This window comes from Penicillium chrysogenum (genome assembly GCF_028827035.1).
Source record: "Penicillium chrysogenum strain IBT 35668 chromosome Unknown utg000001l_segment0_segment0, whole genome shotgun sequence".
NCBI lineage: Eukaryota > Fungi > Ascomycota > Eurotiomycetes > Eurotiales > Aspergillaceae > Penicillium > Penicillium chrysogenum.
The window spans coordinates 6363528-6375557 of NW_026622749.1; the positions used below are offsets into that span (position 1 = coordinate 6363528).

The window sequence follows — 12030 nt, forward strand, 5'->3', positions numbered from 1 at the left end:
CAAACATGCCTGTGTATAGTCAGCCCCTTCTCATGTTGACCGAGTCGTAAAATGCAATGAGCCGGGATGAGAGCAGGTGGGAAAAACGGAAACGAACCTGTAAATTGGAAGATGCAAGACGAAGGAGCATGTGGTCGAGTTGTCTAAACAATGAATGTGAGCATATGGAACGAACAAACAAGATAGGCATAGCATACAAGTCATCTGATGGATGATGAACATGACAGGTCCCAGGAATTTTGAAGGGATATGTTGTGATGAGGTTGAGTTGCCTGAAGGGTCCATGTAACTGATGATGAATCCAAGTGAGCAGGGAACAAGTTAGAAGAGGAAGGCATAACTGACCGGTCATGTGATGGATGATAGACATGATAGGTGACAGACATGTTGAAGGGATATGTTGTCATGTGGTTGTCTGAAGGGTCCACGTAACTGATGATGAATGTAAGTGAGGAAGGAATGACAAGTTGCAAGAGGAAGACACAACTAACAACTCATGTGATAAATGTGTACGTGGACGTGACATAGGCCTGATTCGTCAAGGACGTGGTATCACTTGGGATGTGGAAGTAGAAAGATTGAAGAAGTGATGAGGCTTAAGCTGATGATGGAAGACCTGATGGAAGATAAAGGGTGGATGAAATATATGATAAAATGATCTTGGTGGATGATATGAGAAGATGAGGAGGATGAAGAAGAAAAAAAAAAAAGAGAGAAGAGGGGGGGAGGAGGGGGTATTTATACCCTGGGGGTCAGGAGAGGGTCTGGAGAGGGTCTGGAGGGTCAGGAAGTACCTTTGTACCTGGGGTGTCCTCCAGGGGACCCCCCCATTTTTCAACTTCCCCTCTTCAACTATCTGGCCCGTAAGTTCAGCCCACCTTTCATGGATATTGAGGCAGTAGTGTAGTCATGGATAGTCTCTAGAGTCGTAAAAAGAACATGCGACTGTGTATACACTGTACAGGCTTATACCACTGCATACTAATATTGCGAGTCTCACACCTCGACGCAGATGGTTCGATGGGTATCCCGGCTCTAATTCCGTGCAGAGAGATCTCGTAGAACCCGCCATACTGTCGACTGAAAATGTGCGTCTTGAGATGCGGTAAGATCTATAGATCATTAAGGTTACACGCTAAGCTGTATCTGGTATGGCGCATATGCACGGTCCTTGTGTCACGTCGTACAACCTTCGAAGGTCCCAAGGTTGGAATTGGAGGCAGTAGGTACATAGGTAGACACATGAAGAATCTGCGCTACTAACCATAGTAATAGGAGTTTACGCTGCGCCTGAATAGTTTGTGATGTGCTAGTCGTGGCTTGCTAGTATCTGCGAGTGGGCTCCAATACATATCATGTCTGAGGTCGCACTGTCCCCACATGGGCATTTCTGATGGAGACAGAACGCGGAGACACCGGTCGCATAGGAGAGCAAGGCATCCTGATCATACTCTGGCCCTACCGAAAACTACTACGATCGTCTCATCTTCAGCTTCGCTTTATCCGCCTGTGGATCCTTTGGATCGATCTTCTTAGATGATGTGTGGGACCTCGAATTCGACGCCACAAGTCTCGATCGCTAGAAGGTAAATGAAGCTCTCTTGACCGGTCTAACCATCGGATACACAGCCTGATCCGTTTCCCTCGAACCGCTCGCTTCGTTAAGCTGAACCACAGGAAGTCTTGACCGTACCGGGTTGGCCGAATACTGTCGTCCCCACAACGCCACGCACATAACCCAAGCGGGTTATTGATCGAGTGTACCAATTATCGAGGGGAACAAGAGGGGCCTAGGATATGAGGTGGATGCTATTTGGGACTTTCGAGGACCTAGACGGTACTGTCGGCTTGAACTACATTGCGACCGAGGAGTAATGAATTGCAGTCTACAGGGCGACGGAATGTACGAAGCGGTTAGTCTTTGGTAGGACTTTGGGGGCTACTGAGACCATGGATGGCATGGAGATGCATAATGTATTGAGTGTATGGAAGGCTATAGATGAGGGGGGCAGATAGAGAAGGGAACCGAGCCAGCGAGAAGCATTGGTGCCAAAGATTCCCAACGAAGATTGCGTATTCCATGTGAGCAGACCCGCTATATGGTGTCGTAGGCCGGGGTGTGTGCTTAGGTTTGTCGGGGGTATTGAGAAAGGGGCGGGTGAGAATTCGGTTTTCGGGTTGCCGGAAGGCGTGGTATGCTTCGTCGATGGGAATCAGTAAAGTCTCGCGAGGGTTTTCGTGGTGTGCTCCGTCAGTGAAAATATACTGAGACTCATGGAGGGGAGCGCGATGTACTCTGTCAATAAAGATCAGTTGAAGCTCGCGAAAGTGAAGGAGAAGTTACGAGGTGTGTATCGTCGACGAGGCCCAGTGCGAACTCACGATAGTAGGGGAGGAAGGAAGGAAGACGTGCGTTGTGCATTGTGGATAAAGCTCGCTGACGAGAATATCCCAGTATCGTGCTGGTTTCGTCGTGGAATTGTGATGGAGACAGCGAGGTGTGCGGGGACAATGACAATACGTAAAGGATAGTGTGCGACGATTAGAAAGTAAAGCGAATACATAGACACGGGCTTCTAACTTTCTTCGGTGCTAGTCGAGGACCAGAAAGGGCACAAAGAAACAGTCTGTATTAAGCGAATGGAAGCTATATAAAAGGGGAAGAGAGTCAGCAAGAGACCAAGCTATAGGAGAAGCATTTATGCCAAACAAGTAGGTACTGAACAAGCTTGGATATAATACAGCAAGGCCATCTGAACTCTCGATCTGCATTTCGGTAATATGTAGTCCCCAAGATCATTGCTCCAAGTATAGCCGACCGGTCAAAGGGAGGATGGACGCTAATGGAAGCATTGGTATGGAAGAAAGGTACACGCCAATAGATTCCCCGGGATCCTGGGCCACCAGGTGAGTTGGAACACCAACAACCAACAAGCAGTTATGCAGGCCCAACCTCTGCACCATCAAGAGTATCATTGAAGACCGTGAAGCAGCGAGGACAACGCACGACAATGTGAGAGAACTGGCCACCTCTCCCCTACCCTCAGTATATTCACTGACGAAAGTGAATGCAACAGGCGCATAGGCGCTACAGCCGTGAGATATACGGTAAGTTTCGAAAGGCGATGCCAGATGGGCGACGAAGACATGCCCACAGTGTACGCAGCCGAGCTCAAAGGCGTCGAAATGGCCCTGCAGCAGATTCAAGAAGCCTGGTACGGGACAGTGGGGAGGACGAGTGGACGGGGACGGCGGCGAGGAAAGCGAGGAAAGTGAGGGGATCGGAAAGCCTGATCGAATTACCAGGTAGGGAGACACTAGTGCTGGAAATTTTAGGGAGAAGCCACATCTTCGGTCATGATAGGGACTCGGACGAGTATCATTGTATTCTGATTGTATCCATAAGAGATCAAGGGTGTACTCGCCGAGATTGGTTTGTGGTTGAATACCACAATGTGCGATATATGATGTTGAATGCCTGGCATTCGAAGCGTTGTGAGCAGATCTGCTCGGCGAGATGGACAGCCGTGGAATATCAGCATGGCTTCGCAGGATGGTGACACTCACTAAGGCATCCTCAATCCTATTCGTGGCAGGTTTCATGATGAAGCCGGCCCTCTGGGGAGAGTTTCAGCGCGTGGACTCCATGGCCACAGACATAGGACTACCACGACTGCTGGTGAGGGCGGTACACAATCATAGCACCACCATCACCATCACTTTAGCTGGTATTAGCGCGGGTGCCGTCACGAGGATTTCAAGCTCTCCTGCCCCTGCGGGAGGGCTAAGGCACCGGAGTACATCGTGCTATGCCAGAAAGCGCACCACAGTTTTAGGGACTGGCCCAGCAGACCCCCATAACCACTGACAGGCAGGGAGAACGCGGTGTCCTACCTACGCAGGGTCGGCCCTACCGAGTTCGGCAAGCTCCTCCGTTTCACCGGCTTCTACGCCACAATCTGCACAAGGTGACAACCCTCGGGCACTTACAAGAGCCGCAGGGCTTCCCAAAGAGGCAGGCTGTCCCACTCTCATTTCTCCACTCCCTTCGTCGAACACCATTCCCCCGACACTCACTTACGAGATCTCTAGATCTCCACCTAACAGCCGACATAGGCGCGAAATGTAGGGAGTAGCGGCCTCCCTGTACACGATACACAAGCGCAACATCGCCCGCAACCGAGCACCAGCTCACGAACGATACGACAGGAATCCCTTGTGACTGGAAATAACTACATTCATCTCAACCGACGGAGAAGGACGGGCAGCCAAGTGGGGGTTATACACGCTCATCAATCTAGAAGGAGTTGCTTGCTTTTTATAGGCGCACATTCATGTACATAATTCCATAGCTCAGCACGTCCCAATACCCCAAGGGAGGTAGCTGGAGTATGGGCTACGCCCGCTCTCCGATAGACCTTAATTAATACAACAATAACCACCACCACCACCACCACCACCTTAAACCTCAAAACCAGACAAACCAGGCCACAAAGATCATGCGGCTGGGGCCAGGGGGACCACACAGGCAGGGGGTAACTGCCAAGTCTGCGTCCCTCGGCACCAAGTTCACCCATCCAAGCGGCTAATTCCGCGGGCGAAATCAACGATATCAACGACGGGGTCGAGGATGAAGGGGCAAGCCATAGAATTCACGAAGGCAACCGCATTTGTGGGCTTCAGGAGACTCGTGGGAACGCGGGGAGATGGCGAGCTTTGGTAATACGAGGTCGACGGGGGTGAGGATGCCGGTAAACAACGGATGGAGAAGTGCAGATAGAGAGATCCGGGCAATTGAGCAATGTAGGCCAAATGCGGGCTATGGAGAGAATGTGCGGCGATACCAATATAACGAACGGCACGGGCCATGGAAGGTGGTAAAGACGAGACTGGCGCTAGATGCGACAGTCGGAACACTCACAGACACGACTGCGACAATGGATAGAAATACCCCCAAGCCTGCTGCCAACACCATACTCTACATATATAAACACTGGTTGACCGCAGGCCTGAAACCAGTGAAGAGATAAAGAGTCCAAGTCCTGCGTTGTGCGGTTTATCCGGGGGAATTTTCGTACTCTCTGCTAACGCCACATTTGAGTATTTTGTTGTCTTGCAATACTCGACCCTTTTTTGTTTGATAGATGCGTTGTTTGCCATCCCCTGTCACCTCCTACCCCGCCTGGCTTTGGACAGCACATCCTCTTCCCTTCCTCCTTTACACGATTTCTAATCTAGCATTTTAAATCCTTAATTCTTACCTTTCCCTAACGTCTCCTTAGTACTCAATACGGCTTGCAATTACTTGACCTTTCTGTCATCAGCATGGATACCCACGATGTCTCCGAAGTTCCAGAGTACTTTCGGTATCTTCAAGCACAGAAGCAAAATCCGAAAAACGCGCAGGCGGTCAAGGGCCGTCCAGCAAGATCCCCTAAGTCCAAAGATGAAATCTTGATGCAGTTCATGTTTCGACAGATGATGAGAAAAGAAGCTCCTGCTAGTCCGATGAATATCCGATCCTCGTTCCTACCACCTGCCTACCCTCCATGCGTTAGTCCGTTCAGCAAGTTAAAGAAAGTCATGATCGAAAGCCTACGTCTTGAAACTCATCATCGGGAACGGTATCTCCTTCTGAGAACAGTCACTTCGACAGATACGATGACCGCTGTGATGGCCATCGTAGAAGATGAAGACGGGAGTGTTCTCATGTTGCAGCTCTACAACCAAGAGGAGCAGCTATCGGGCGCACAGAGCCTGAGAGAGGGTACAGTACTTGTTGTGAAAGAGCCCTATGTGAAAGTAATGGCAGATGGAGACTACGGGATTCGCGTGGACCATCTCTCGGACGTCTCGTTTATCCCCGAGTTTGACGACCTGGTTCCCTTACCCTGGAGGAAGCGTGTCACGCAAGCTGATGGAAATGCCTCCTCTTGGAAGGAGAAAGGAAGTGAGCATTTTGAGAAGGGTGACTATCATTCGGCAATCCAGTGGTAAGCTACAAAATATTGCTGCGTCGAAGAGCGGAGGCTAAGAATAACTTCAGTTACTCAAAGGCTTTGGAAACCCACCCCTCACCGGAATTACTGGTGATCGCGCAGCTCAACCGTGCCCTTTCCCTTTTGAAAAGCTACAGCTTTGATGCAGCGTTGAGAGACGTTGAAGATGTCTTGCAAGTATCAGAGATGTCGGAAAAGGCTCTTTTTAGGAAGGCTCAAGCCCTGTATCAACTTCGAAGGTTGAATGAATCATGTCAAACTCACGAAATACTTGCAGAGAAGTATCCAGATAACACCCTGGCTGCACATGAGTATGCACGAGCGTCTGCTCGGCTTGTGGAGCAGAATAGCGGCAAATACGAGTTCAGGAAAATGATACTGGAGGCCAAGAAGCGTCAGCCCCCGAGGCTTGACCGCGGCACCTACATTGGTCCTGTGACTGTCAAGCAAACTCAGTCTCATGGGAGGGGACTTTTCACAACACAGGCGGTAAAGGCGGGCGACCTTCTGTTCTGCGAAAAGGCATTTGCTCACGCGTTCCACGATGAAAATGGCTCGAAAGATCTCCGTCTGTTACTCAATGTCGACATGGACGAAGCTACCATTGGTACCCAAGGAGAGCTTATCGGATTGATTGTTCAGAAACTTTCCAAAAATCCGTCCCTGCTGCCAGGATTTGTCGATCTTCATCATGGCACATACAAATCAGTGGATGTCCTAGAAGTGGATGGTATACCCATCGTAGATACGTATGTCACTTCTTCCCCATCTTGATATCAAAGCTAATGCCTTCCAGCTTCCTCGTTGAGAGAATCATTCTCCTAAACAGTTTCGGATGCCCTCTTCTCTCCCGTGAGAGTCACATACGCACCGTGAAAGGGGATGATGATAAGGACAAAAAGTCCAATAAACAGTTCCATTCTAGTGGGGTCTGGCCGATGGCATCATACATCAACCACTCTTGCCTGAGCAATGCTCGTCGTTCTTTCATTGGGGACATGATGATTGCTCGTGCTTCGAGAGACCTGCCGCCTAACACTGAAATTACCTTCTGGTACAAATCGCCCATGACCCGTGATCCTAAAGAATCACCGGTCAACCTACAGCACTGGGGCTTCAAGTGCGATTGCATATTCTGCCAGGACACAAGAAGTGTTAGCGGGAGTGTTCTATCAAACCGAAACAGAATTTCATCTGACCTTCGAAGATTATTCAAGACATCCAAGATGAATCTGCGAAAGATTGAAGACAAAATTTCCACCCTCGCAAGCACATATTGCCGACCAGCTTCTGAAGTCCCTCGTCTTGCACTTGATTCCCCATACCTGTCTCTTGCTGCCATCTATGCTTCATCCCGAAACCACAAAAAGGCCGTGGAGTCTGGATTGATGTTCCTAGAGTCACTAGGCTTCGTTATCAAAGGTGGGAAGATTCCTCATGTCTCAGAAGTCCCATTAGTTGTCCAAAAATGGGGCCTAATGACTGACGGAGTTGTGGGATGCTGGATGATTCTGTGTAGTGCATATCAAGAGCTCGCACCTATTCTCGCGTCCCAAGCTGAGGAATATGCCAGAGTATCCTACAGAATCTGCGTTGGCGAAGATGAGACTTTCGATCGGACCTACAGCAGGCTATCGAATCGGGTGGATGGCTTTTTGATGACTGCAAAGTAGTCACGCTAGGTCACAACGCGATGACGGGACATTTTTCGACTCATGGCACGGCAGAAGCAGCCGCTGAAACATACCCCAAGCTACTCCGTAGAGGGGCGTTTCTTGTTCTCTCCTTTTCTTTTACTTTTCTTTCTTTTTATGCAGACTGGAAGAAGGATGAATAACATTGGAATTACTCAGGTGTATCGTTCTTCTGGTAGAGTAGATCACACACCACGCTATAAGGCAACATATACAACTATTCAGAGTCTTACCACGCGTATAAAATGCAGTTGCAACTTTAGCTTCGTTGTAAACAGGTTTGTCACAAAACATGTCATATCCGAATGGTTCTACCGTTAAACAACAAATCCAGTTTAAATAGCCCAATTTCTATATCTGCGTGTCATCATTACGGCCCTCCCATCATAACGCAAAGCAAGATTTTCGCCACTAACCCAAGATACTCCACGCCCTATATAGGCGATCACGAACCTTCTCTTTTCTTCACTATACTCCCATCGGGATTTCCGAGGATTGCAATACTAACTTCAAATCATCCCAACTATGTCTTTCCACCGCAGCGCATGTGATATTCGTCTAAGGGCCGACTCCGGTTGCACTTTCTTGTCCGCGATTTGCAACAATGAGGAGGGCAGTGGTCTTGCCGACAATATCCCTCTTGATGAATGTCTCGGAAATGAAAATGGTGAGATACTTCGTAGTCCATATTATACTTGACCAACCGTCTTTAGGCCATTTCAGTTGGGGTGGGAGAAATTTCAGCCACGATGCACGTAATATCACCCTTACTCGGGGACCAGATCGATCGCCTGTTCTTCATTCTGATCTCCGAAACTCCTCCGGCGATTTTGTACCCAGCGAAATTGATCTGGCTACGCACATAGCCAATATCGACGGCAAGCTTGTTTACTTGTACTAAATGTCATTCTGAGAATGGGGAATTATCATGCTAAGTTAGCTCCCTATGTTATGCCATCCTTTATGCCATCAAACCCAATCATGTTATAATTTGGCAATATTATCATTTTGTTCTGAGGAGCTGTTGGAATGCATCGATTTGACTACGGAACTTACTCAACGCGTTGGAGTCATTAGGAGTATGCCACTTTGTAACACTCTTGACCTCCAATATAATGGTCGATTCCACTACTTGACCCACATTGCCTCGGTGACCAACTAAAGCTCTCGTAATTACCCTCTTTTGAATGCGCTCAGGTGGCTATTGCTACGATTATGAATGCCGAAATGACATGGATCAGCGATGTCTTCTGCACCGTGTACAAGTCCAGGATGTAAGTCTTATCTCGGTGTGGATCGGAGCTGAAGCGCAGCTCGGCCGTTTAATAAGCTAGAATAAGCCTGGATGGGGATTGCATGTTCAACGATATTCCGTATCATAATATAGGTCGTCAGGTATCAGTATAATGTACATTTTTATTAGGCAACTCCGTGGCGCTTCAAACCCTGCGTGTCAGGGACTTCTTGGTCACCCCCTCGGTTCTCTGCCTGGATCTTGACGTCGTCTTCAGGACCACCAGCGCCCTTGAACTGACCAGCCTTGGGAAGTCTATGATCAAAAAAAAAAACATGTTAGTAGTTGAAAGATAGCGAGAGCGATGGAACAGAATGTTCCTTACCGGTTGCGATCATCACGGGTGCCACCCTCATCCTCGGGGATCACCCTGTGATCGCTGCCAGAAGCAGTTGAGCCGGGGCCGTACTTGAGACCGGCGGGCTGCTCAAACTTATTCTCGACCATCTCGTTGACACCGGACTCAAGAGCTAAACCATTATTAGTTATGCAAGGCAATTGACGTGATATCAAAGCAAAACGTAGCAAAACGTACTTGAATCACTCTTCTTGCCGAGACCCTGCTTAGCCTGGTAGGAGTTGAGGTCCTTCTCGGCGTTGAAGGCTGTCTGCTTAAGTTCCTCGGTGGTAGGCATTATGGGTGTAGAGTGTGTAGGGATCTTGACAGAAATAGTTGAGAGTATGAAATTGTGTTAATAGCGGAGAAGGCTGTCCAATGGGCCATGCTTATAACTCCAGATATATATCATTAATGATCTTTCAAATGCAGTTTCATCATAATACATCATAGATATGTCACGGGTGGGGAAGTGGGGAGTGTGATCTTGGAATCATCAAGATAAAATATTCTAGAAGCTGCGTGGAACAAATAGTCCGTGAACAAACAGTGCAAACAGTAACTATGAAGGATATATTATCCGACATCATTATAGGTTATTCAACGTTGACTTCTCGGCGCGTACTGTATTAAGGTAATGTAAATACTCCTTTTGTAGACAGGCCGCATTTCAATTCCATAACAACTGTTTTGCATATAGTACCCTTGTTCTTTGAAAGTCCTCCTAGCAATGCGTAGACACACCTTCCTATTGCTTCTGGTTGCCGAACTTAGGAGGATAAAGGCTGATTTCGGGAGGATAAAGACCGATTCTCTCCATGCTATTCTTCACATTCCGTACGCTTTCCTCGGAATCAAGCCAAACAGCACCAAGAATTGCCTTCACCGTGGTAGCAAGTGTATGATCTGGCACACTTCTCTTTATGTCTAGTCTTTGGATTACGAATTTCGGAAAATCCAAAGCCCTGGCTCTAGAGATCAAGTGCTTATTGCCGGCGTAGATCTGAAGTAGGTTCGTCCCTTGCTCTGCATGATATAAGTATCAATACGATGTCTAGAGCGGCAGGTTAGACCTACCAGTGGTGTTTCCTTCCATATACCAACGATGAAGCAGCATGAGTGATAAAACTTTGTCTCCTAACAAGGCCAACCGCTCGTTTCCCTCAGTCTGTGGTCCGGCCTCTTCTAAGGCCTCCTCCAGCAAACTTCGATCATGAAACTGGTAGCCAATCAAAGATTCCAGTTCTGGTTCCATACCGTATCAATTATGTATTTTAATAGCAGTCAAGAAATTCAAGAATGTCTGTATTAAGAATTTGTCGGCTTTGGAAAGATGGCGTGGGCTATATACGTAGGTACACCTATTCGCTATGGTAACTAAATGTCTTAAAAGAAAAGCCTTACGTCAGTATGACTGTGGTCTGAAAGTGGACATAATCGTGCCAAGCCGAATACATTAGTTACCCGGTCTTCATCCAGTTTTATCTTTAGTTGCACCTAAGAGCGGACATCCTTTTCCAGCATGGACCTGTGTATATGTGGTAGCCTCTATAGTGCCGCCCGATGCGCGCCCGTACAACAAAGTCTTGAGAGCAACCGGTAAAAAGGGAGCTTGGACCAAGCCAGATTATTTTTGTCAGGTCTGGAGCCCCGGGCCCCGCCCGAGCGGAACGACTGAGTCAGTCATCCACCAGAGTGACAGTGGACTGTCGAGGATTTCCGTGGCATAAGTGAATGGAACCATGGCGCTTCCACTTCCATATTATGACCAACTGATGCCTTGATGCAGTTTATGCTTCATGCCTTCATGCATTTTGCCTACAAGCATCTCATGTCTTATGCTTCATGCTGTGTCACAGATCTTCCTTTGCTTCTACATAGCAGCTGGTTAGTGATCTTCACCTTCTATTTCTGATCTTGATAGAATTCTCCCTCTCCATTGTAGTCTTTGTATATACTCCATCACCAACCGAGTATGGGGACAGTCTCGACCCTAGCGCAAGACATTATTATTGAGGCTACGAAACAACAACTGCTGGGTAAAGTCAAGGAGAGAAATTCGCTGCTTCCAGTCTATGAAGTAAAGGCCTGTTCTAGAAAGCGTAGATGGCAAGCAAACTAGCAAACCGGAAAGGCTCAGTGTGAAAAGGAAGGCATCCATTGGATGGTGTCAACAATTGCAGCATATTTATCTCAGAGCCAGTGGGTGTAAATCAACGTTGGAATACTATGTGATTGGGGCTAAGTTGTCCAATCGCGATCAAAGCCAAGGACTTACATATCTAGTTAGAGAGGTGTCGGAGATCAGTGTAGAATGACAACTATCCCGAAGTACGCCTAGGCACTGGTATAGATAAGAATTTTTCGAACCGACACCTCTCCTAGAACCTATCAATCTCGTCGATAGGACGAAACTTTGCACTTCGCGTCAGTTTCCATGGATCACTACAACGGTTTCCCGTCAACGAATGGCGCCACTTTGGAAGGAAACCATAATTCACTCAAGCCCTACGATAGTCTAGAACATCGCGTGCGACCTGTGGTTACCTTCTTAGAGTTTCACCATGCCTCCTCTCATCCAATCCAATTGCAAGGAATTCGCTTCGCAAAATGCACTGACTAATCTTCTAATGGCATTGGAATGCATGCACTCCCTTCAGATGGCTAACTTCTGTAACTACGATCCTCTCGCATGATTATACCTGA

At 47.9% G+C, this 12030-nt stretch overlaps 7 protein-coding genes across 7 annotated transcripts; 4 read left to right on the top strand and 3 right to left on the bottom strand.

The window, feature by feature from the left end:
- Nucleotides 1-2833: 2833 nt before the first annotated feature.
- On the top strand, nucleotides 2834-3276 carry N7489_002528 (uncharacterized protein; the record flags this gene model as incomplete). Its single annotated transcript, XM_056708283.1, has 3 exons — nucleotides 2834-2907; nucleotides 2947-3013; nucleotides 3133-3276. 3 exons carry the CDS (start codon nucleotides 2834-2836, stop codon nucleotides 3274-3276), a joined length of 285 nt encoding a protein of 94 aa, XP_056572585.1.
- Nucleotides 3277-3517: 241 nt separating this feature from the next.
- On the top strand, nucleotides 3518-3972 carry N7489_002529 (uncharacterized protein; the record flags this gene model as incomplete). The annotated part of the gene is made up of 2 exons (XM_056708284.1): nucleotides 3518-3797; nucleotides 3872-3972. 2 exons carry the CDS (start codon nucleotides 3518-3520, stop codon nucleotides 3970-3972), a joined length of 381 nt encoding a protein of 126 aa, XP_056572586.1.
- A 597-nt stretch (nucleotides 3973-4569) lies between these two features.
- On the bottom strand, nucleotides 4570-4869 carry N7489_002530 (uncharacterized protein; the record flags this gene model as incomplete). Its single annotated transcript, XM_056708285.1, has 1 exon — nucleotides 4570-4869. The coding sequence occupies one exon, from the start codon at nucleotides 4867-4869 to the stop codon at nucleotides 4570-4572; it is 300 nt and encodes a 99-aa protein (XP_056572587.1).
- Nucleotides 4870-5325: 456 nt separating this feature from the next.
- On the top strand, nucleotides 5326-7672 carry N7489_002531 (TPR domain protein; the record flags this gene model as incomplete). The annotated part of the gene is made up of 3 exons (XM_056708286.1): nucleotides 5326-5993; nucleotides 6047-6748; nucleotides 6796-7672. 3 exons carry the CDS (start codon nucleotides 5326-5328, stop codon nucleotides 7670-7672), a joined length of 2247 nt encoding a protein of 748 aa, XP_056572588.1.
- A 546-nt stretch (nucleotides 7673-8218) lies between these two features.
- N7489_002532 (CVNH domain-containing protein) lies at nucleotides 8219-8594 on the top strand (the record flags this gene model as incomplete). The annotated part of the gene is made up of 2 exons (XM_056708287.1): nucleotides 8219-8360; nucleotides 8407-8594. The coding sequence occupies 2 exons, from the start codon at nucleotides 8219-8221 to the stop codon at nucleotides 8592-8594; spliced, it is 330 nt and encodes a 109-aa protein (XP_056572589.1).
- Nucleotides 8595-9112: 518 nt separating this feature from the next.
- Nucleotides 9113-9622, bottom strand: N7489_002533 (uncharacterized protein; the record flags this gene model as incomplete). The annotated part of the gene is made up of 3 exons (XM_056708288.1): nucleotides 9113-9242; nucleotides 9313-9457; nucleotides 9523-9622. The coding sequence occupies 3 exons, from the start codon at nucleotides 9620-9622 to the stop codon at nucleotides 9113-9115; spliced, it is 375 nt and encodes a 124-aa protein (XP_056572590.1).
- A 450-nt stretch (nucleotides 9623-10072) lies between these two features.
- N7489_002534 (uncharacterized protein) lies at nucleotides 10073-10579 on the bottom strand (the record flags this gene model as incomplete). The annotated part of the gene is made up of 2 exons (XM_056708289.1): nucleotides 10073-10350; nucleotides 10402-10579. 2 exons carry the CDS (start codon nucleotides 10577-10579, stop codon nucleotides 10073-10075), a joined length of 456 nt encoding a protein of 151 aa, XP_056572591.1.
- Nucleotides 10580-12030: the final 1451 nt, after the last annotated feature.